Source organism: Salvelinus namaycush, chromosome 20, assembly GCF_016432855.1.
Source record: "Salvelinus namaycush isolate Seneca chromosome 20, SaNama_1.0, whole genome shotgun sequence".
In the NCBI taxonomy this organism is placed as follows: domain Eukaryota; kingdom Metazoa; phylum Chordata; class Actinopteri; order Salmoniformes; family Salmonidae; genus Salvelinus; species Salvelinus namaycush.
The window spans coordinates 9,045,473-9,069,935 of NC_052326.1; the positions used below are offsets into that span (position 1 = coordinate 9,045,473).

General features: G+C 44.3%; 1 protein-coding gene across 1 annotated transcript; it reads right to left on the reverse strand.

Annotated features, from left to right (window-relative positions):
• Positions 1-9,567: 9,567 nt before the first annotated feature.
• Positions 9,568-21,780, reverse strand: LOC120065572 (adenosine receptor A1-like). Its single transcript, XM_039016636.1, has 3 exons — positions 21,455-21,780; positions 10,707-11,001; positions 9,568-9,945 (listed from the first exon to the last, which is right to left on the reverse strand). Exons 1-3 carry the CDS (start codon positions 21,778-21,780, stop codon positions 9,568-9,570), a joined length of 999 nt encoding a protein of 332 aa, XP_038872564.1.
• Between the last annotated feature and the right edge of the window lie 2,683 nt (positions 21,781-24,463).

Here is a 24,463-nt window from a genome sequence, read left to right on the forward strand (position 1 = left end):
TACTTTGCTCTTTTCATCTTTCCCTTGATCCTGACTAGTCTCCCAGTCCCTGCTGCGGAAAAACATCCCCACAGCATGATACTGCCACCACCATGCTTCCCCGTAGGGAATGGGATGGTGCCAGGTTTGCTCCAGATGTGAAGCTTGGCATTAAGGCCAAAGAGTTCAATCTTGGTTTCATCAGACCAGAGAATCTTGTTTATCATGGTCTGAGAGTCCTTTATGTGCCTTTTGGCAAACTCCAAGCTGGCTGTCATGTGCCTTTAACTGAGGAGTGGCTTTCATCTGGCAGCTCTATCATAAAGCCTGAATGACATAAAGCACACATTTACCCGGCAGAAATTCTGCTGCTGCTTGCTGCTGCTACAATGCGCTGGCTTCTTGCACCCACCGCCACCCCAGCATGGAGGCTCTGTGTTTGGTTCTGTGTTCCTGCTGGGGGGATTAGTATAGCTTACCGCACTCCTGTAGGCTATTTTATTTTGACGCTTTGCCCTGGGCAGTGAGCTACCCTGAAGGAGCAGAGCCTATATCTCGAAGACTTGCATTATTCATTGCTTAAAATAAATGGTTAAACTTATTTCTACGTGCCGTTCTAGAATTCAACAAAGCTGTCATATAACTATATTTATAACCGAACACTAACAGTAATTCATATTGTAGTCAATAGAGGAGAGAAGACAGAGGGTGGTCTCTCATCCAGAGCAGCCTAATGGAAGAGATTCCGGCTCTCTGAATCCATTCAGGTAAGTCATTCATTCACTTGTTGAGAAACTCAGCACGATAAATGTACATTTCAGGCTGAATTACAATAGTTAATGTTGGTCTTGTGTTATATAGATGATGTTTGATTTTGTGGGGGAGGATGATGATGCCTCGAGCAAGGTTTTTACTCTCCAGGTGGCAGCGGCTTTGCAACCCTGGAGAGCACGATTAACGGGTCATTGGAGGAGTATGAAATTCAGGAGTTGTCACGTTCTGACCTTAGTTCTTTTGTTATTTCTTTGTTTTAGTATGGTCAGGGCGTGAGTTGGGTGGGTTATCTATGTTCGTTTTTCTATGTTGGTTTTTTCGTTTGGCCTGGTATGATTCTCAATCAGAGGCAGGTGTCGTTAGTTGTCTCTGATTGAGAATCATACTTAGGTAGCCTTTTGTCACCTGGGTTTTGTGGGTGGTTGTCTTCCGTGTCTGTGTGTTCCACACGGAACTGTTTCGGTTTTAGTTCGTTCACTTTATTGTTTTGTATTTCAGTGTTCAGGTTTGTTCCATTAAATATTCATCATGAACACTTACCACGCTGCGCTTTGGTCCTCTTCTCTTTCTCCCAAAGAAGATCGTTACAGGAGTCTGTGAAGGATGTGTAGGTGACGCATGATAATAATAATAGTAATACATTTAATGTTTGTATCTGACTACAGTTGAACTAATTGATAGTTATAAACTTTGTGTGGTTGTTTCTGTCAGTGGTGGAAAAAGTATCCAATTGTCATACTTGAGTAAAAGTAAAGATACCTTAATTGAAAATGACTCGAGTCAAAGTCACCCAGTAAAATCCTACTTTAGGTAAAGTCTAAAAGTATTTGGTTTTAAATATACTTAAGTATCAACAGTAAAAGTTTAAATCATTTCACATTCCTTATATTAAGCAAACCAGATTGCACCATTTTTTTATTTTATTTTTATTTACGGCTAGCCAGGGACACACCAACACTCAGACATAATTTACAAACAAAGCATGTGTTTAGTGAGTCCGGCAGATCAGAGTCAGAAGGGATGACCAGGGATGTTGTCTTGATATGTGTGTGAATTAGACCATTTTCCTGTCCTGCTAAGCATTCAAAATGTAACGAATACTTTTGGGTGTCAGGGAAAATGTATGGAGTAAAAAGTACATTATTTTCTTTAGGAATGTAGTGAAGTAAAAGTTGTCAAAAATATAAATAGTGAAGTACAGATAACCCCAAAAACTACTTATGTAGTACTTTTACTTAAGTACTTTACACCATTGGTTTCTGTCCAATTACCTGTCCCCTCTCACCTCCTACCTGTCCCCTCTCACCTCTCGCCTGCCTCCTCTCCACTCACCTCCTTCATCACCCCTCACCCTCAACATCCTCACTCTTTTCTTCTTTCACCCCTCACCTCCTCACTCACTTTATCCTTCTCCCTCACCTTCACCTCCCTCATCTCCAAAATCGGATCCAGAGACTGAGTTGTTTTAAGAGCATTTGTTTATAAACAAAATGTAGTATTTAAAACCACAATGTCAGAGTATTTTCCCTGAGATCAATCCTTATTGGATTTGCCATACATTTTAAATAAGCCCCCCCCCCCCCTCCGCCCTCTAGAATGGACCTACGTGCCGTTTTACGTATGCTCTGGAGCCGAGAGGACCAGGACAACTGCCCCATCACCAACATGATAAACATCCACAGGGGAAACGTCCTAGACTGTATGCCTGTATGCGTTTCAACGCATACACTTTAACACAGGGGCTAAGATGGATGTTGCCTTTGTGGACGTTGAGTCCAAGGTGGAAGGGGCAGTTGACCAAGGGGGTCCCTCAAGGGAGTATTACTGGCTCTACATGAGGGACATCAGAGACCATCCCGGGGGAGGGTGTCCCTTGATGTCCATGGTAATTCTCTTTTCTTTTTACAGTACCTGTGTTAAGGTCTAATTTTCATGTGAAATACAGAATTTAGGCCAAAACAATTAGTGAAGAAGCTTTTTCAGGTGCTTTGTCCAGGGCGATAGATCATATGGATAATGGAGCACATTTGAAATGTTGCGTTTTTAGCATCACATGAAGGCCTTTATGGAACCATTGGGAAAATGGTCAGTGCCTGTGTGGTCCATGGAGGTGTTCGGTCACACTTCTTCTCTGAGCGACTCTTTACAGCGGTGTGTGGGAAGCCTGCTCCTCCACTCAGAGCACATTTGGAAAATGTACGTTTGATGTCCTCCCAAACAGCAAAAGGAAATAATAGATCATCCTTATTTACATGTATGGTTTCTTTTTCTGTGTGTAAAATTCTCCATTGCCTGTCATAAATTCTAGATCAAAAAAGCAGAGGACCTATCAGAAGTAAAGAACAAATTGGAGGAAGACAGGCTGATCCTACTGGGGCTGAAAAGGATTGTTGTCAAGACAATGGAGGACAGGAATGGTGTGGTTGAATTGTTAGCTATTTATCAGTCATTGCTTGGGGATAGAAGCTGTTCAAGAGCCTGTTGGTGCTAGACTTGATGCACCGGTACCACTTGTCGTACGGAAGCACAGAAAATAGTTCATGGCTTGCGTGGTTGGAGTCTTTAACGATCTTCCGGGCCTTCCTACCACACCGCCTGATATAGATGTCCTGGATGAAAGGGAGCTCGGCCCCAATGATGTAATGGGCTGTCCGCACCACCCTCTGTAGCGCCATGCGATCGAGGGCGGTGATATTGCCATGCCAGGCAGTGAGGCAGCTAGTCAAAATGCTCTCAATGGGACAGCTGTCGAACCTTTTGAGGATTTGAGGTCCCATGCCAAACCTTTTCAACCTCCTGTTGCGCCTTCTTCATGACTGTGCGTGTTTGATCCATTTAAAGTTAAGTGATTTGCGGGCTCTGGTTCCCCCCAAAAAAGTAGTGCACTATATAGGGAATAGGGTGCCATTTCAGACACAACCATAGTGTGCTACTAATAGTTCAACAGGTTCCTATCGGTACATGCCGGATACCCCCTTCCCCCGTTACACATCTTCGTTCCCTAAGCCGATGGGAGATGGTTGAAGTCATTGTTAGTAGTTCTGCCTTCCTTCTAATTCGGAATCCTAAATCACCATTCTGACCTGACCTCTCCATTGGTCTGTTCTGTTCTGTTGTCTTGCATCAGGTCAGACAGTACAACCTGTCTTGTCAGTCGATGGACCTTATTGATGTATTAGGAGTGACGCCATTCTGCTGCATTCTAGAATGTAGAGAGATTAGATCACCCACGGTTACGGTATCGGAACCCAGCCACCTGTGGATAGTTAGTTCAGCCTGTGTGAGGTAACATTTCAACCCTCATTTAGGAACATTCCTTGACAGAACTTCCTCACTGTGTGGGGTCAAACTGAGGTTAGGGTCCCCCTCGATTCTGTCGAGGGTTAGGGATAGGGTCCCTTCCCCATACCCTCCTTCAAGTTCAATCACTGCAGGGTTAGGATCCCTCCCACCACCTCCACCTCTTTATCCAATCATAATTCTCTAACCAGCAGGCAAATCAACAGAGAAACCATTGTCATGTACATCCTTCTGCTCTAATAATCCAGTATTCACATCCCAACATCTTCACTTACTTACTTACTTACTTTATTGTCCCCATGGGGAAATGTTGTTGCAGTATCATGTACATGTTTAAAGTGGTGTTTAAACATGTACATGACAATACAACAAATTGACAGCACAATATTCATAACAGTTACATCCAAATTGTAACAATCGTTGTTGGAAGGATGGTCGGACCAAGATGCAGCGTGGGGTAGGTTAATAATTTTTATTTATGATAACCGGCACAAAAACAAGAAAGAGTAACAAACGAAACGTTCAGTTTTGTAGGGCTAAAAAGAAACAATACAAAAACAAGATCCCACACAAAACAGGTGGAAAAAAGGCTGCCTAAATATGATCCCCAATCAGAGACAACGATAGACAGCTGCCTCTGATTGGGAACCATACCAGGCCAACATAGAAATACAAAAAACTAGAGTACCCACCCTAGTCACACCCTGACCTAACCAAAATAGAGAATAAAAATTCTCTCTAAGGTCAGGGCGTGACAGTACCCCCCCCCCCCCCCCCCCCCCCCCCCCCCCAAAGGTGCGGACTCCGGCCGCAAAACCTGACTCTATGGGGGAGGGTCCGGGTGGGCATCTAGCCTCGGTGGCGGCTCCGGTTCGGGACGTAGACCCCGCTCCTTCCGTGGAACCGGACCGTGGATCATCGCCGGAGGAACCGGACCGTGGATCGTCGCCGGGGACTCCGGACCGTGGATCGTCGCCGGAGGAACCGGACCGTGGATCGTCGCCGGAGGCTCCGGACCGTAGATCGTCGCCGGAGGCTCCGGGCCATGGATGATCACTGGAGGCTCCGGACTGGGAACCGTCGCTGGAGGCTCCGGACTGGGAACCGTCGCTGGAGGCTCCGGACTGGGAACCGTCGCTGGAGGCTCTGGATTGGGAACCGTCGCTGGAGGCTCTGGATTGGGAACCGTCGCTGGAGGCTCCGGACTGGGAACCCGTCGCTGGAGGCTCTGGACTGCAGACCGTTGCTGGAGGCCTGGTGCGTGGAGCTGACACAGGGTGTACCGGGCTGGGGAGACGCACAGGAGGCCCGGAGCGTGGAGCCGGCACAGGACGTACCGGGCTGTGGAGGCGCACTGGAGGTCTGGTGCGTGGAGCTGGCACAGGACGTACCGGGCTGGGGAGGCGCACTGGAGGTCTGGTGCGTGGAGCTGGCACAGGACGTACCGGGCTGGGGAGGCGCACTGGAGGTCTGGTGCGTGGAGCTGGCACAGGACGTACCGGGCTGGGGAGACGCACAGGAGGCCTGGTGCGTGGATCTGGCACAGGACGTACCGGGCTGGGGAGACGCACAGGATGCCTGGAGCGTGCACAGGACGTACCGGGCTGTGGAGGCGCACTGAAGAAACGGTGTGTAGAACCGGCACACATTGTACCGGAACGATAACACGCTCCTCAAAGCGAGTGCGGAGAGCTGGCACAGGACGTGCAGGGCTGGGGAGGCGTACTGGAGACCTGGTGCGTGGGGCTGGCACAGTCTTCACCAGACGGCTAGCACGCTCCTCGGGACGAGTACGGAGAGCTGACTCAGGTGGCATTAAACTGAGGACACGCTCCTTAGGGCGAATGTCGTGCCTCATGCACCAACACAACAGCTCTCTCATAATTCTCTCCTCCAATTTCCCCATCAACTCCTTAACTGTCTCTGATTCACTCCCTTCACTCCCCTCCAAGTTCACCTTCCTCTCCCAGACTGGCTCTGGTTCACCCATCGGCTCCGCCGACCACCCCGTGTGCCTCCCCCTATTTTTTTTTTTAGGCTGCCTCTCGGGCTTCCGTCGTGGCCGCGAACCCCGGTGTCGTCGTTGTTGCTCCCTCGCTGCCTCCGCCTGCTTCCATGGCAGGCTTCTGTCTCCTGCCATGATTTCATCCCACGTCCAGGATGTCCTCCACTCCTGGCTTTCCTCCCAGGCCCAGGATCCCTGCTCCTCCTGGGCAAGCTGCTTGGTCCGTGGGTGGTGGGATCTTCTGTAACAATTGTTGTTGGAAGGATGGTCGGACCAAGATGCAGCGTGGGGTAGGTTAATCATTTTTATTTATGATAACCGGCACAAAAACAAGAAAGAGTAACAAACGAAACGTTCAGCTTTGTAGGGCTAAAAAGCAACAATACAAAAACAAGATCCCACACAAAACAGGTGGAAAAGGCTGCCTAAATATGATCCCCAATCGGAGACAACGATAGACAGCTGCCTCTGATTTAGAACCACACCAGGCCAACATAGAAATACAAAAAACTAGAGTACCCACCCTAGTCACACCCTGACCTAACCAAAATATAGAATAAAAAGGCTCTCTAAGGTCAGGGCGTGACACAAATAAAAAAAGACTAGCTTGCTGGCCTTACTGGGTCGATAGGAACATCAGCCTGAACTGTTTAGGAGGGATATCACACCTGGCACAAATTATTGTCTAGTTTGGTTTTCATGCCAGGGGGTGCCCTATACCTGCACCCAGAGGGGAGTAGTTCAAAGTCCGGGTACATGGAGTGGCTTGGGTCTAAAATAATTTTATGAGCCTTACTGAGTGCCTATCTGTTTGACTCTAAGTACCTTGATTGCTGTGGTGATAATCCTTCTCAGCATATTTTTCTGGCTGACACTGGCATTGCCAAACCAACAAACAATACAAAAACTTGAAATACTCTCAACATTAAAAGATCCCAGCTTTTTTAGAAAGTACAGTCTCTGTTGACTCTTTTAGTAGATCAGGGTTGTACACTTACTCCACTGAAGCTTATTGTCCAAGAGGACACCCATAAATTTGTATTCCTCTATCTCTATGTTCTGACCTCTGACAGATGTTGCAGAGGTAGGTGTTGTATGCTTATTGAAGTCTATGCACATCTCTTTGATCTTGTTGGTATTGAGGACCAAGTGTGATTCATCACACCACTCTACAAAGTCATTTAGGACGGGGCCATGTTGTTCCTCGTCATCATGCAACAGGCTGATCAAGGCAGTGTCATCAGCAAACTTAACAAAGTGTCTGTCAGGATGGGAACTAGTACAACTATTAGTGTACAAAATGTACAGGAGTGGGGACAAAACACATCCCTGTGGGGAGCCTGTGTTGGTGGTGCATATGTCCGACACTCGGGGACACAACTTGACCCGCTGTGACATCTGGTTCAGAAAGTCCAACAGCTACAAAACCAGCCACCCCATCTCAGGGGAAGTCACTTATGATTCTCTGTGCCAGAATATAAGGCTGGATTGTGTTGAAGGCAGAAGAAAAGTCAACAAACAGAACATTGACGGATTTGGCGCCCTCTTGAAGTCTGTAGATCATGTTGAGAAGAGTAAGAATGGCATCATCAACTCCTCTGCTGGGCTGATAGGCAAACTGAAATGGGTCGAGGAGCTTCTGGGTGTTGCTGAGAATATGACCTTTCACAATTTTCTCAAAGCATTTAATTCCTAAGGATGTCAAGGCGACAGGGCAGTAGTCATGCAGCAAAGAGGGATTAGATGCTTTAGGAATGGGTATAATTATTGAGTTTTTCCACAATACTGGCACGTGTTGCCGGTCGAGCGAGGATTGGAAAATGTCTGTATAAACACCAGCTATTTGTTCATCACAGTGCTTCAATGTCCACTTATTTTGCCCAGGCCTGGGCTTTTTTGTGCATTACATCCACTGAACAACTTCAAAACATCAGCCTGTTTAACAACAACCCTCTCAAACATTTGTAATGATGCTTCCATTTGTTTGTTTGCTTCCTAAGTCGTCTGATTCAAATCTTGAGAAGAAAACATTCAGTTCATTAGCCATGTTCTGTCCCTCATGTCTCCCAAGCTCAGCACTGGTTTTCTCCTGCCTATGTGGGAGGAACTAGCCATGGATTTAATCTTTTACCAGGCCACCCTTGAGTTTCCTGAGGAGAGGGTCCTCTCCACCCTTTGCTTGTATGCCTCCTTGTCCACCAGTATCTGTCTTTTGATCTCACGTTGTACATCTCTTAAAGCCTGTCTATCACCCTCAGCATAAACTGCCTTCTTCCTATTAATTCGTGATTTTAGATGTCTTGATACCCAAGCTTATTGTTAGGGAACATTTTACAGGTTTTTGTAGGCAAAACTGACTCAACACAGAAGTTGACATACACTGAAACAACATCTGTGAGTTTGTTAAGATCCGAGCTGCTGTCTTGAAATACCTCCCACATAGTACAGTCAAAACACCCTTGGAGAGGAGTGATACTATTGTCGTTCCAGATCTGGACAGTTTTAACTGTGGGTTTCTCCCTCTCCAAGAGCTGACAGTAGGTTGGCTGGAGGTAGACAACATTGTGGTCAGATGTCCCCAGGGGAGGTCCGGTGGTGGCAGAGAAAGCATTTGGTATTCTCCCATAGCACAAATCAAGAGTCTTATTTTTCCTAGTGTGACATTTCACATACTGGTGGTACGTGTGCAGGACCTTGTGCAAAGTGCAGTTGTTAAAATCCCTTCAAATAAATGTGGGTGCGTCGGGGGAGTTGGACTCCAGTTTCCGTGACAGATTATAAATCATCTCTGATTCCTTTGCTATATTATCGTTTGGTTGAATGTACACAACGGTAACAAACAATTGGGGGAACTCACAGGGCAGATAGTAGGGTCGCAGTGACACAGAAAACAGTTCAATGTCAGGGGTACAGAGTCTCTCTCTTACCAGGGTCCATTTACACCACTGGTCCCTGTGACGGTCAGATCACGATCTGGCCAGTGTGAAGCCAGCTGGCTCCACTTCCCTGTCTGGGACTCATCCAGCCAAGTCTCAGTAAACGCCAGCAAACAGGCCTCCCAGTATTCATGTTGGAAGCGCAGATTCGCTGACAGCTCACCCGCTTTCCCCCTCAGTGACTGGGCGTTGATCAGCAAGGTGGTGGGTACTGTCTACTGTCTACTACCCTGTCATACTTCTCTGTCTGATTCCCCTGCGTTTTCCACGTTTACATTTGGGTTTGTAATCCACTCGCAGACAATCAGGGATTAGATGAGCCCTTGGGATATCCATTACGTTCGTGTTTGAGTTGCATTGTAGTAGAAACTCTCTGCTGTATTGGATTCCGCTGCCAGCAGCGTTTCCATAACAGTCCTTTAGTAACGAGTATGTACGCGATCAACAAGATCAGTCCAACACCCCACCACTGAAAAGCCATCATTGACAGATGGTTAACAAACAACACACGACACACACATTGCGGGATGCGACAGACCCGTGCCCCCTGTGACCTTCATCACCAGATCAGACTTAATTGTCATCATCGTTCGCCCTCAACATCCTCTCCAATCTGCTCTGGCACCTCTGACTCCCTCTCTGGGGCAGCTTGCCTACCGGGTCCCTACACAGCACATACTGCTTCCAGATCTTCCGGAACGCATTCTGGAACTTCTTGATCTGGAATGCGTAGACAATGGGGTTCACAGCGGAGTTGCCGTGTGTGAGCAGGATGGCGATGTAGATGAGAAGCGCGGGCTTGTCACCGTTCGGGCTAAACAGCGTGATGCAGTTGAGGATGTTTAGAGGAAGCCAGCTGATGGCAAACAGGAAGAGGACCAGAGCCAATGACTTGGCTAGTTTCAGCTCCTTACTGTAGTAATGGCTACGGTCTGTGTGGCTCTCCATCACCTGGGGTAGGAGGGAGGGAGAAGAGGATTTAGACTTTAGATTCAGAGGCTGTACATTTCTGCAATGCATACTTACAAGTTAACTGATGTTAACTGACGTTACATTTTTTGGTTATTCTATTCCAAGTGTGTTTGATTTGCACAGCACTGTGTCCTGGGTGGAGTGAGTTGACACCTGATTTAGAAACAAATCAACATCTCTGCTCATTATGCCTGTCTAAGCTTTCATCCCTGAGGGGAATAAATAATCTGTTACGCCAAAGGACAGCGAATTTCAACACCCCTTTATCTCCTTCCACCTCCCTGCTGTACTCATCAAATGCACCCGCTTCATTCACCTGACTCTAGTCTAGTCAGTGACCTTCATGTAACCTGGTCCCAGAACTGTTTGTGCGGTCTTGCCAACTCCTAGGATCATTCTCAGGCCATGTGAGAATGACCATAGGAGTTGGCAAGATCAAGCTAACTTTGGCAAGACTAGCTCAAGCTAACCTTGACAAGACATTGGAAAGACTAGCTCAACCCAACCTTGGCAAGACATTGGAAAGACTAGCTCAAGCTAACCTTGGCAAGACATTGGTAAGACTAAATCAGGCTAATGTTCTTACCGAGCTGGCGTTGGATCATATAATACCGCAGCATAGATCATTCTTGCACATATAATAGAGACAATGCACATAGCTCATGGTAAAGAAGGTAGGGTTACCCTGTTCTAGTCATCTGATTCTCAAGACAGGTACTTCTCTACAGACAGTGAGCTACCTTCTTGTTGAGCTGGTGGTGTATCTTGTAGAATATCTCAGCATAGATGAGCAGCATGAGGACGAGGGGCGGCAGCACCCAGCCGAAGAAGTTGAAGTAGACCATGTAGTCCATGCTGATGACTTTCTCAAACTTACACATCACTAAGAAGTCATGGGTCACCTGGGAGACATTGTCATGGAGACGCTGCCGGTTGTTCCAGCCCAGCATGGGCGTCAGGCCAACCACTATGGCAACCATCCAACACACCACCACCGCCGTGCCTGCACGCCGCCGTGTCACCACATGTTTGTAGCTATGGAGATGGGGGATAAGACAAGAATGAGGAGTTAGAGTATACTGGGTTGGTGTGTGTGTATGTGTGTATTGAGCAACAATTGCTGGAGTTTCAGTGCATACTTTTCTGTTTTCCCTGTTTATATGCTTCCAAGTGCTTTCTTTGTGTCACGCCCTGACCTGTTTCACCTGTCCTTGTGCTTGTCTCCACCCCACTCCAGGTGTCGCCCATCTTCCCCACTTATCCCCTGGGTATTTATACCTGTGTTTTCTGTCTGTCTGTGCCAGTTCGTCTTGTTTGTTCAAGTCTACCAGCGTTTTGTGTGTCAGCTCCTGTTTTCCCCAGTCTCTCTTTTCTCACCCTCCTGGTTTTGACCCCTGCCTGTCTTGACTCTGAGCCCGCCTGCCTGACTACTCTGCCTGCCCCTGAGCCTGCCTGCCGTCCTGTACCTTGGCCCCACCACTCTGGATTATCGACCCCTGCCTGCCTTGACCTGTCGTTTGCCTGCCCGTGTTACAATAAAAATTGTTACTTCTACACAGTCTGCACTTGGGTCTTACCTGAAACCTGATACTTTCTTGACTTTGAATCAATAGAAGAAATTTGTGTCCTGCACTACAAATCGTTTTCAAGGCAAAGGGTGGCTACTTTGAAGAATCTCAAATATAAAATATATTTTGATTTGTTTATCACTTTTATGGTTAGTACATGATTCCATATGTGTTATTTCATAGTTTTGATGTCTTCACTATTATTCTACAATGTAGAAAATAGTAAAAATAAAGAAAAACCCTTGAATGAGTAGGTGTGTCCAAACTTTTGACTGGTACTGTAATTGTGGCCGGAGGCAAGGTACATACAGGGCCTGTGTTAAAGACAGAATGTTTGCATAAGGGTGTTAGTTGCAGAGTTTGGCAGGACCGACATCAGTGTATTCTATGGAGTCCCAAAAACCAAGGCTTTAATGTTACGGGCAATTGGGAGAGCAGAATGGAATGTGACTGGGGAGGAGATCTGTGTGGCTCATAAATTAAGGAAGTGGGTAATAGAGTCTCTGGGGAATGATACCCCTCTGTGTATAGTGATACAGGAGATATCTCGTAGTAGAGGAAGGACAGCTAATTGTGCACGATATGCATGTTAACATTAGAAGCCTCCTCCCTAAGTTTATTTTATTCACTGCTTTAGCACACTCTGCCTACCCGGATGTCCTAGCCGTGTCTGAATCCTGGCTTAGGAACCAAAAACCCAGAAATTTCCATCCCTAACTACAACATCTTCCAACAAGATAGAACTGCCAAATCAAATCAAATGTATTTATATAGCCCTTCTTACATCAGCTGATATCTCAAAGTGCTGTACAGAAACCCAGCCTGAAACCCCAAACAGCAAGCAATGCAGGTGTAGAAGCAAATGGGGCGGTGTTGCAATCTACTGCAGAGATAGCCTGCAGAGTTCTATCTTACTATCCAGGTCTGTACCCAAACAATTCTAGCTTCTACTTTTAAAAATCCACCTTTCCAGAAACAAATCTCTCACCGTTGCCGCTTACTATAGACCACCCTCTGCCCCCAGCTGTGCCCTGGACACCATATGTGAATTGATTGCCCCCCATTTATCTTCAGAGTCCGTGCTGTTAGGTGACCTAAACTGAGACATGCTTAACACCCCAGCCATCCTACAATCTAAGCTTGATGCCCTCAATCTCACACAATTATCAATGAACCCACCAGGTACAACCCCAAATCCGTAAACACGTGCACCCTCATAAATATAATCCTAACCAATTTGCCCTCCAAATACACCTCTCTTGTTTTCAACCAAGATCTCAGCAATCACTGCCTCATTGCCTGCATCCTTAATGGGTCTGCGGTCAAACGACCACCCCTCATCACTGTCAAACGCTCCCTAAAACATTTCTGCGAGCAGGCCTTTCTAATCGACCTGGCCCGGGTATCCTGGAAGGATTTTGACCTCGTCCCGTCAGTAGAGCATGCCTGGTTATTCTTTAAAAGTGCCTTCCTCACCATCTTAAATAGGCATGCCCCATTCAAAAAATGTAGAACCAGGAACAGATATAGCCCTTGGTTCTCTCCAGGTCTGACTGCCCTTAACCAACACAAAAACATCCTATGGCGTTCTGCATTAGCATCGAATAGCCCCCGTGATATGCAGGCAGTTAGGAAAGCTAAGGCTAGCTTTTTCAAGCAGAAATTTTCATCCTGTAGCTCAACTCAAAAAAGTTATGGGACACTGTAAAGTCCATGGAGAATAAGAGCACCTCCTCCCAGCTGCCCACTGCACTGAGGCTAGGAATACTGTCACCACGGATAAATCCACTATAATTGAGAATTTCAATAAGCATTTTTCTACAGCTGGCCATGCTTTCCACCTGGCTACCCCTACCCCGATCAACAGCCTTGCACCCCCCACAGCAACTCGCCCAAGCCCCCACCATTTCCCCTTCACCCAAATCCAGATAGCGGATGTTCTGAAAGAGTTGCAAAATCTGGACCCCTACAAATCAGCTGGGCTAGACAATCTGGACCCTCTCTTTCTAAAATGATCTGCCGAAATTGTTGCAACCCCTATTACTAGCCTGGTCAAACTCTCTTTCATATCGTCTCAGATTCCCAAAGATTTGAAAGCTGCTGCGGTCATCCCCCTCTTCAAAGGGGATGAAACTCTAGACCCAAACTGCTATAGACCTATATCTACCCTACCCTGCCTTTCTAAGGTCTTCGAAAGCCAAGTTAACCTCTCTAGGGTACGTGAGACGGTAGCATCCCACCTCTTCAACAGCCAGTGAAACTGCAGGGTGCCAAATTCAAAACAACAGAAATCCCATAATTAAAATTCCTCAAACATGTATTTTACACCATTTTAAAGATACACATGTTGTAAATCCAGCCACAGTCTCCGATTTCAAAAAGGCTTTACGACGAAAGCAAACCAAACAATTATGTTAGGTGAGTGCCTAATCACAGAATAACACAGCCATTTTTCCAGCCAAAGAGAGGATTCACAAAAAGCAGAAATATAGATAAAATTAATCACTAACCTTTGATGATCTTCATCAGATGACACTCATAGGACTTCATGTTACACAATACATGTATGTTTTGTTCGGTAAAGTTCATGTTTATATCCAAAAATGTACATTGGCGCGTTACGTTCAGAAGTTCCAAAACATCCTTTGATTTTGCAGAGAGCCACATCAATTTACAGGAATACTCATAATTAACATTGCTAAAAGATACAACTGTTATGCATAGAATTTTAGATGCACTTCTCCTTAATGCAACCGCTGTGTCAGATTTCAAAAAAGCTTTACGGAAAAAGCAAACCATGCAATAATCTGAGTCTGCGCTCAGAGCCCAATCAAGACACAAATATATCCGCCATATTGCGCAGTCAACATGTCAGAAATAACATTATAAACATTCACTTACCTTTGATGATCTTCATCAGAATGCACTCCCAGGAATCCCAGTTCCACAAGAAATGTTTATTTTGTTCGATAACGTCCATCATTTATGTCCAAATTCCTCCTTTTGTTAGGGCGTTTAGTAAACGAATGGAAACTCACGAGGTGCAGAGTCCAGCGGAAATGTCGGACGAAAATTCCAAAAAGTTATATTACTGGTCGTAGAAACAAATCAAACGATGTATAGAATCAATCTTTAGGATGTTTTTATCATAAATGTTCAATAATGTCCCAACTGGAGAATTCATCTGTCTGTAGAAAAGCAATGGAACGAGAGGTAACTTTCTCATGACCGCGCATCACGAGACCGAGGCTGCTGGTAGACCTCTGACTCATTCCCCTCTCATTCAGTTCCGCTTCACAGTAGAAGCCTGAAACAATGTTCTAAAGACTGTTGACATCTAGTGGAAGCCTTAGGAAGTGCAAGATGACCCATATCCCACTGTATATTCAATAGGGACTGAGTTGAAAAACTACAAACCTCAGATTTCCCACTTCCTGGTTGGATTTTTTCTCAGGTTTTTGCCTGCCATATGAGTTCTGTTATACTCACAGACATCATTCAAACAGTTTTAGAAACTTCAGAGTGTTTTCTATCCAATACTACTAATAATATGCATATATTAACATCTGGGACTGAGTAGGAGGCAGTTTACTCTGGGCACGCTTTTCATACAAACGTGAAAATGCTGCCCCCTATCCATAATTAATGATGGTGTTGGAGTCGTGTTTGGCCACGCAGTCGTGGGTGAACAGGAAGTACAAGATGGGACTAAGTACACACCCCTGAGTGGCCCCTGTGTTGAGGATCAGCGTGGCAGACGTGTTGTTGCCTACCCTTACCCCCTGGGGGCGGCCCATCAGGAAGTCCAGGATCCAGGTGCAGAGGGAGGTGTTTAGTCCCAGGGTCCTTAGCTTAGTGATGAGCTTCGTGGGCACTATGGTGCTGAATGCTGAGCTGTAGTCAATGAATAGCATTCTCACATAGGTGTTCCTTTTGTCCAGGTGGGAAAGGGCAGTGTGGAGTGCGATTGAGATTGCGTCATCTGTGGATCAGTTGTGGCAGTATGCGAATTGGAGTGGGTCTCGGGAATCCGTGAGGATGCTGTTGATGTGAGCCATGACTAGCCTTTCAAAGCACTTCATTGCTACCGACGTGAGTGCTATGGGCGGTAGTCATTTAGGCAGGTTACCTTCGCTTCCTTGGGCACAGGGACTATGGTGGTCTGCTTGAAACATGTAGGTATTACAGACTTGGTCAGGGAGAGGTTGAAAATGTCAGTGAAGACACTTGCCAATTGGTCCGCGCATGCTTTGAGTACACGTCCTGGTAATCCATCTGGCCCACGGCTTTGTGAATGTTGACCTGTTTAACTTCACTAGGGTAGGGGGCAGCATTCGGAATTTTGGATGAAAAGCGTGCCCAAATTAAACTGCCTGCTACTCAGGCCCAGAAGCTAGGATATGCATAAAGCATATCACTCTAAAACACTCTAAAGTTTCCAAAACTGTTAAAATACTGTCTGTGAGTATAACAGAACTGATGTGGCAGGCGAAAACCTGAGGAAATTCCAACCAGGAAGAACTATTATTTTGAAAGGCTGTTTTTCCATTGAAAGCCTATCCACCATACAAAGACTTAGGACCCAGTTCACGATATCTATGGCTTCCTCTACACGTGGCCAGTCTTTAGGCATTGTTTAAGGCTTTTACTCTGAAAAATGAGGGAGATACAGCACTTCAATGAGAGGCCAGTGGAAATTTCCAGACATGAGTCCTGTGCGTGATCGGGAACGCACCTTTCTTGTTTCTCCTTTTCTATTGAAGAAGCTTTTGTCCGGTTGAAATATTATTTATTATTTATGACAAAAACAACCTGAGGATTGATTTTAAACATCGTTTGACATGTTTCTACTAACTTTTATTGTACTTTTTTGACTTTTTGTCGTGATGTTGAGCGCGTGCAATGTGCCTTTGGATTTCTGAACTAAACGCACCAACAAAACGGAGGTATTTGGACATAAAGATTAACTTTATCAAACAAAACGAACATTTGTTGTCTAACATGGAGACCTGGGAGTGCCATCAGATGAAGATCATCAAAGGTAAGTGATTAATTTTAATGCTATTTATGACTTTTGTGACACCTCTCCTTGGTTGGAAAATGGCTGTATGGTTTTCTGTGGCTAGGCGCTGACCTAACATAATCGCATGGTGTGCTTTTGCCGTAAAGCCTTTTTGAAATCTGACACAGCGGTTGCATTAAGGAGACGAATATATTTAATCGTATGTTAAACACTTGTATCTTAGATCAATGTTTATGATGAGTATTTCTGTAATTTGATGTGGCTCTCTGCACTTTCACCGGATGTTTGTTTGAGACAATGCATTTCTGAACATAACACTCCAATTTTAAATTAGGTTTTTGGACATAAAGATTAACTTTATCGAACAAAACACACATTTATTGTCTAACATGGAGTCCTGGGAGTGCCATCAGATGGAGATCAAAGGTTAGTGATTAATTTAATCGCTATTTCTGACTTTTGTGAGCCCTCTCCTTGGCTGGAAATGGCTGTATGGTTTTCAGTGACTAGGCGTTGACCTAACATAATCACATGGTGTGCTTTCGCAGTAAAGCCTTTTTGAAATCGGACACTGTCGTTGGATTTACAGGAAGTTTATCTTTAAAATGGTGTATAATACTTGTATGTTTGAGAAATTTTAATTATGGGATTTCTGTTGTTTTGAATTTGGCGCCCTGCAATTTCACTGGCTGTTGTCGAGGTGGGATAGAGGTTAAAGGTCTTGCTCACATTGGCTACCGAGAGCGTTATCACACAGTCGTCCAGAACAGCTGGTGCTCGTGCATGCTTCAGTGTTGCTTGCCTCGAAGCGAGTATAAAAGGCATTTAGCTTGTCTGGTAGGCTCGCGTCACTGAGCAGCTTACATCTGGGTTTCCCTTTGTAGTCCTTAATAGTTTTCAAGCCCTGCCACATCCGATGAGCGTCAGAGACGGTGTAGTAGGATTCAATCTTAATCCTGTAATGACGCTTTGATTGTTTGATGGTTCGTTTGAGGGCATAGCAGGATTTCTTATAAGCGTCCGGATTAGTGTCCCGCTCCTTGAAAGTGGCAGCTTTATCTCAATACAGATGTTACCTGTAATCCATGGCTTCTGGTTTGGATATGTACGTGCGGTCACTGTGGGGACGACGTCGTTGATGCACTTATGGATGAAGCCGATGACTGAGATGGTATACTCCTCAATGTCATTGAATGAATCCCGGAACATAATCCAGTCTGTGCTAGCAAAACAGTCCTGTAGCGCAGCATCCACATCAGTTACAGGGTGTCCACATCACCAACAAACTAACATGGTCCAAGCACACCAAGACAGACGTGAAGAGGGCACGAAAAAACCTAATCCCCCCAGGAGACTGAACATATTTGGCATGGGTCCTCAGGTCCTGAAAAGGTTCTCGAGCTGCACCATCGAGAGAATCCTGACCGGTTGCATCACTGCATGGTATGGCAACTGCCCAGCCTCCGACAGCAAGGCACTACAGAGGGTAGTGTGTACGGCCCAGTACATCACTGACTCTGTACAGGTACCCCGCTGTATATAGTCTCGCTATTGTTATTTTACTGCTGCTCTTTAATTACTTGTTACTTTTATTTCTTATTCTTATTATTTTTTTTTATTTTTTACTGCATTGTTGGTTAGGGGCTCGTAAGTAAGCATTTCACTGTAAGGTCTCTACACCTGTTGTATTCGGCGGATGTGACTAATAAAATGTGATTTGATCTTACCATTTACGTATTGAGTGAGTCACTGGTACTTCCTGCTTTAGTTTTTGCTTGTAAGCTGGAATCAGGAGGATAGAATTATGGTCAGATTTGCCAAATGGAGGGCAGGGGAGAGCTTTGTATGCGTCTCTGTGTGTGGAGTAAAGGTGGTCTACAGTTTTTTCCCCTCTGGTTGCACATGTGACATGCTGGTAAAAATGTAGTAAAACTGTTTAAGTTTGCCTGCATTAAAGTCCCACGCCACTAGGAGTGCCACTTCTGGATGAGCATTTTTTTGTTTGCTTATGGCATTGGTTTTATTTGGTTTTATTAAGGTCTTAGTGCCAGCATTGGTCTGTGGTGGTAAATAGACGGCTACGAATAATATAGATGAGAACTCTCTTGGTAGATCATAAGGTTATCATAAGGTACTCTACCTCAGGCGAGCAATAGCTTGAGACTTCTTTAATATTAGACATAACGCACCAGCTGTTATTGACAAAAAGACACACACCCCCACCCCTCGTCTTACCAGACGTCGCTTCTCTGTTCTGCCGGTGCATGGAAAATCCCGCCAGCTCTATATTATCCGTGTCGTCGTTCAGCCACGACTCAGTGAAACATAAGATACTACAGTTTTTAATGTCCCGTTGGTAGGATAATCGTAATCATAGGTCACCAATTTTATTTTCCAACGATTGCATTTTAGCCAGTAGAATGGGTAGGAGTTTGGAAAGCAGTATATCCTTCTCGTCAGAAAAAGCTTCTTCCAGTTCAAGGTGAGTAATCGCTGTTCTGATGTCCAGAAGTTATTTTCGGTCATAAGAGACGGTAGCAGCAACATTATGTACAAAATAAGTTAAAAAATAAGTTACAAACAACGCAAAAAAACTAACAAAATAGCACAGTAGGTTAGGAGCACGTAAAACGTCAGCCATCCTCTTCGGTGCCATCTTAACTTCGGCTCCAACTTGAAATATTGAAATATCCTTATTCATGTTTAACATATTAGAACTGGGTGTGGAGTACAGAAAGTACATCTACCTAAGTCCATATGTAGCAGCTCATTGTAAGTGAAATATATAATGATTTTCTCTACACATTACTACCAAGTCGGTCAACAGATGGAGAGCGTTACAGACTCACTAGGAGAGCAAACCTCACAGCTGGTGTGGAATTCAAATAGAGCGGGTCTGCTACACACATCTCATCTTGACTATGGACTTGACACCAACTGATACTGGCTATGAATACACTGTCTGCAGTCTGTTGTGGTTGGGGAATATCAGTTGTAGATGAATGAATTCCATATTTTATATACAATGTGATATAAAATACAGTTAATGCTTCTCCAGCTGGAAGCAACATCATATTGACATGTAGCTCTGTCTAAGAGCTGATTGTGGGAGATTCTCATTTGGGCAAAGGACTGTCATCCATCCTCTCTCCTCCGCAACCCGGAAACTGATAAGTGGTTGACGAGTGTCAATTCATTAATAGGCAAACTGAAGAGTATCCTCCCCTCCTCGATAGCCCCCTCCTCCTTTCGCCAAAGATATTCATGTGTATCCTACCACGGAAGAGTTTGGAAATCTGCCACACCCCCTTTTGAATCAGCTTTTGTTTTGCCAGAGGAGAAAAACATGCACACGTTTAAAAACAACATGCTACTTATTGTTTTATCTATAAAATGTCTTGCACAACTAACTTCATTTGTTTTGAACACTTTACACATTTATTTTGGGATCCGCCTCTGTAAACGTAATTTGCCTAACGACGCGCGAGTGCAGAAGCACCGTCTAATTTCAAGCCTGCGCATTGCCAATAATATGTACACTCTCCTTGCCGACTCGATTAACTTTGACCTTTTCCAAAAGGAGGAGAGTGAGAGTGGACGGAGGAGAGAGGACGCAGGAGGTGAGCAAATCGAATTGATAAAAGGCCTGTCTGGCAAAACTGTTAATGGGCTGTGTAGTTGCAGCTACAGTGAGCTCCAAAAGTATTGGGACAATGACAAATGATTTGTTGTTTTGGCTCTCTACTCCAGCACTTTGGATTTAAAAATGCTACAATGACTTATGAGGTTAAAGTTAAAGCTTTAATTTGAGTCTATTTTCATCCATATCAGGTGAACCGTTTAGAAATTTGTCACGCCCTGACCTTAGAGATCCTTTTTATGTCTCTATTTTGGAGTTGGGGTGGGCATTCTATGTCTTGTGTTCTATGTTTTCTTTTCTGTGTATTTGGCCGGGTGTGGTTCTCAATCAGAGGCAGCTGTCTGTCATTGTCTCTGATTGAGAACCATACTTAGGTAGCCTTTTTCCACTTGTGGGTAGTTGTTTTCTGTTTTGTGTCTGTACCAGACAGGACTGTTTCGTTTCGTTCACTCTCTTTGTTGTTTTTGTTATTTCAGTGTTCAGTTTATTTATTAAATTAACATGAACACTTCCCACGCTGCGTTTTGGTCCACTCCTTCTTCCCAGGACGATCGTTACAAAATTACAGCACTTGTACATAGTCCCCCCCATTTTAGGGCACCAAAAGTATTAGGAAAAATGTACTTAAATGTGTATTAAAATAGTAAAAAGTTAAGTATTAGCACGCAATGACTACATCAAGCTTGTGACTCTACAAATTTGTTGGATGCATTTGCTGTTTGTTTTGGTTGTGTATCAGATAATTTTGTAACCAATAGAAATTAATGGTAAATAATGTATTGTGTATTTTCTTTTTGTCACATTCAGGATAATCATAGTAGCTTCCACATTATTGTAGAAGTGTTTAGAAACATATTCTATTCTTATTTACAATTAAAGTGACTCCAAAATGACGCAATACATTATTTACAATTCATTTCTATATACCCTAAAATGAAAGCTGACAGTCTGCACTTTAACCTAATAGTCATTGTACCATTTCAAATCCATAGTTCTAGAGTACAGAGCAAAAAATAAGAAAGAAAAAGAGTTACTGTCCAAATACATTTGGAGCTTACTGTAAAATAGGCTAAGTAGCCTATTCAGGCAATCTGCAACAAAATAGCCTATACTGCACATTATCTCAAATCCCACTGCCAACACACAAACGAGACAAATGTTTGACCTACTGACCTTGGCAAAGAAAGCATGCAAACAGAGACAAAAGAAAACTCAGCAAAGCCCAATATTTCCCCTTTCTCTCTCTCTTATTATTACCTCATTGGTATTTTCACCCTCAGGTAACGGTCGATAGCGATGGCCAGCAACGCGAAGATGGAACTCTGCGTGAGCACCAGCACGATGCACGTGACCAGCAGGCAGCTGTAGAAGTGCATCTTGAAACCGATGTTGATGGTGACGGCCAGCGGGATGACCAGAGCCCCCACCGCAATGTCCGCCAGAGCCAGAGACACAATGAAACAGAAGGTCGTGTCTCGCAGCGAACGGTTGATCCGCACCGCCCAGATAACCATCACGTTTCCGATCACCGAAGTCACTGCGATGATCACCTCCATCACGATGTAGATGGCTTCGACGGTCATCGTGCCGTTAGCCTGGTCGGTCCTGTTGTCTGGTGCTGCTAGTATCTCAGAAAGACAGAGTGGAGAAGTCCTCATATTCCTTTGTGGAATTCGGAGAGCCATTGGAACTCTTCTTTAAGCCTGCGCATGGTGTTCTGTTGTTCGATCCTTAGGAGGATATGAATCTAGATATATTGGTTGAAAAGTCCTTTTTGAGCCTGCATTACTGGGCAGAATGTGGACCTTGGTTTGGACACATCATGCATATTGAGGTTTTAGTGAAAGTCTGGTGTCCCACTCCCCAAAAATGAGGAGGAACAATTTTGCCAGAGAATGAGTAATTGAGTCACACTGGTCACATAGTTCCTCAATTCAGTTCGCATCACCACTAGTCGTCATCATTAGTAAGAATAGAAAATTTAAAAATAAAATATATGACGCTGGGGTCATAAACGGAGAAAGCTGTCAAGGAATTAAAAAATATATAAATATGTTTAGGCTACTTCCGGAACGTTTAATCAGATTGATTATTCCCCCATTCTCCTCTCGTTCGTTCGTCCGTTATATTCCGGTTCTTTTTACAAAGGTGTTCCGCGTAGAATTCAGTCTTCTTTGCCAAAACCTAAGTTTGCTCACAAACGCAGAGCAGAGTGTTTTTTAAAGGCTACAGCGGCAACTGTCCCGAACTCAGACACAGGATGCTGACTGACAGTACGATCAGCTCCAATACAATCTCTAGTAATTGCGGCGAGGGAATTGTCTTCTCCCCGTTCTCTGTACGTTCTGTTAAATCACATGCGCCGCCGGCGGACATCTATGCAGAGAGGGATAAAGAGAAAGAGAGAGAGAGTGCACACTGTCCACAAAATGAGGTGGAAACTGAGTTGCACTTCCTAACCGCCTGCCAAATGTATGACCATATTAGCGACACATATTTCCCTCCGATTACACAGAACCACAAAGAAAACAACCCCAATTTTGATAAACTCCCATATCTATTGGGTGAAATACCACAGTGTGACATAACAGCAGCAAGATGTGTGACCTGATGCCACAAGAAAAGGGCAACCAGTGAAGAACAAAAACCATTGTAAATACAACCCATATTTATGTTTATTTATTTTCCCATTTGTACTTTAACTACCCTCTGTAATGCCTTTTGTACTACTTGCACAAGGTATGACATTTGAAATGTCTTTATTCTTCTGGAATTTTTGTGAGTGTAATATTAATTTGTATTGTTTATTTCACTTTTGTTTATTATCTACTTCACTTGCTTTGGCAATGTTAACATGTTTCCCATGCCAATAAATCCCTTCAATTGAAATTGAATAGAGAGAGAGAGAGCGAGAGAAAGAGAAAGAGAAAGAGAGAGAGGACACATGGTGCCGCCAATCTATCCCAGCATTGGCCAGTGCGCATGAACGTGACATGCCCATTCTCATGAAAAACAGAAAAAGCTATCTTATTTGTTTATGAAATCGATATTGTGTAGCCCTTACTTGCAGTCAATGACCAAATGCTCCCTCATTGGCGTCATAAGTGGAAAGTTATTCATATTTTTCATAACTTCATAGGCTAAATAAAAACGTTTTTTTGTTTTTGTTTTTTTACTAATGACGAAAATCCAGTGTTTCTATGTCAAACGGTTTAATTATATTTCAATCTGTGATGTATGTAATGTGTAATATTGGGATGCAAACTCAAATTAAATAAATATCAACTCTATATCTGACATGGTACAGGTGTCTTCTTTATTTTTAAGCCCATAACCATGTGTGTGAGTTGTTTCAAAGTAGATTTGTTTAACTACCAAGAATCCCTCTGTGGGACCCTGATTTAGCCCACTGCAGTAAAAAGGTAATGTGAGCAGGTGAGAGACGGAGAAATGTTGAATGCAATCAAGGCCTAGCCAGTGCTTTTATTTACTGGATGCCATTGTCAAGGTCATTTGGTGTGATTGTGAAATCCACCTTTTTTATGCTAGAAGGGGTGCAATATAATGACACAAAGCGCAAAGAATACACAATAATGTCATAAGCTGGAAATGTAGCCTGTGACTTAAGAACGCCCATGTATGTAAATCAAATATCTGCTTCTCAACTAAATGTGTGCTTTCATATTCAAACGTTTTGGTGGTTTCCATGGCTTTGTCCACCCCCATGGTGGTGGACAAAGCCAGTTTATAGGTTGATTGACGGTTCCAGTAAAGAAGGCTTCCAGACCAACAAAGGATTTCTTCTCTACTGACAGAGGAACAAAGAGAGAGATAGGAGTGGAGGTAAATAGATGATATACAGACAAAACCAAGCTAACACAGTGTGTGTCTGTGTGCGTGCCTGTGAAAGGTTAGAAGAAATTATTCTGATGGAATCAGAACTGGGAAGATTTTAAACTGGATGCTTAAGCAGAAGCATTGGCAGGTTCCAGATGTGACTGTCTCAGTCAGTGACACACGCGCACAAGCACGCGCACATACAGTCGTGGCAAAAAGTTTTGAGAATGACACAAATATTAATTTTCACAAAGTCTGCTGCCTCAGTGTCTTAAGATATTTTTGTCAGATGTTACTATGGAATACTGAAGTATAATTACAAGCATTTCATACGTGTCAAAGGCTTTTATTGACAATTACATTAAGTTGATGCAAAGAGTCAATATTTGCAGTGTTGACCCTTCTTTTTCAAGACCTCTGCAATCCGCC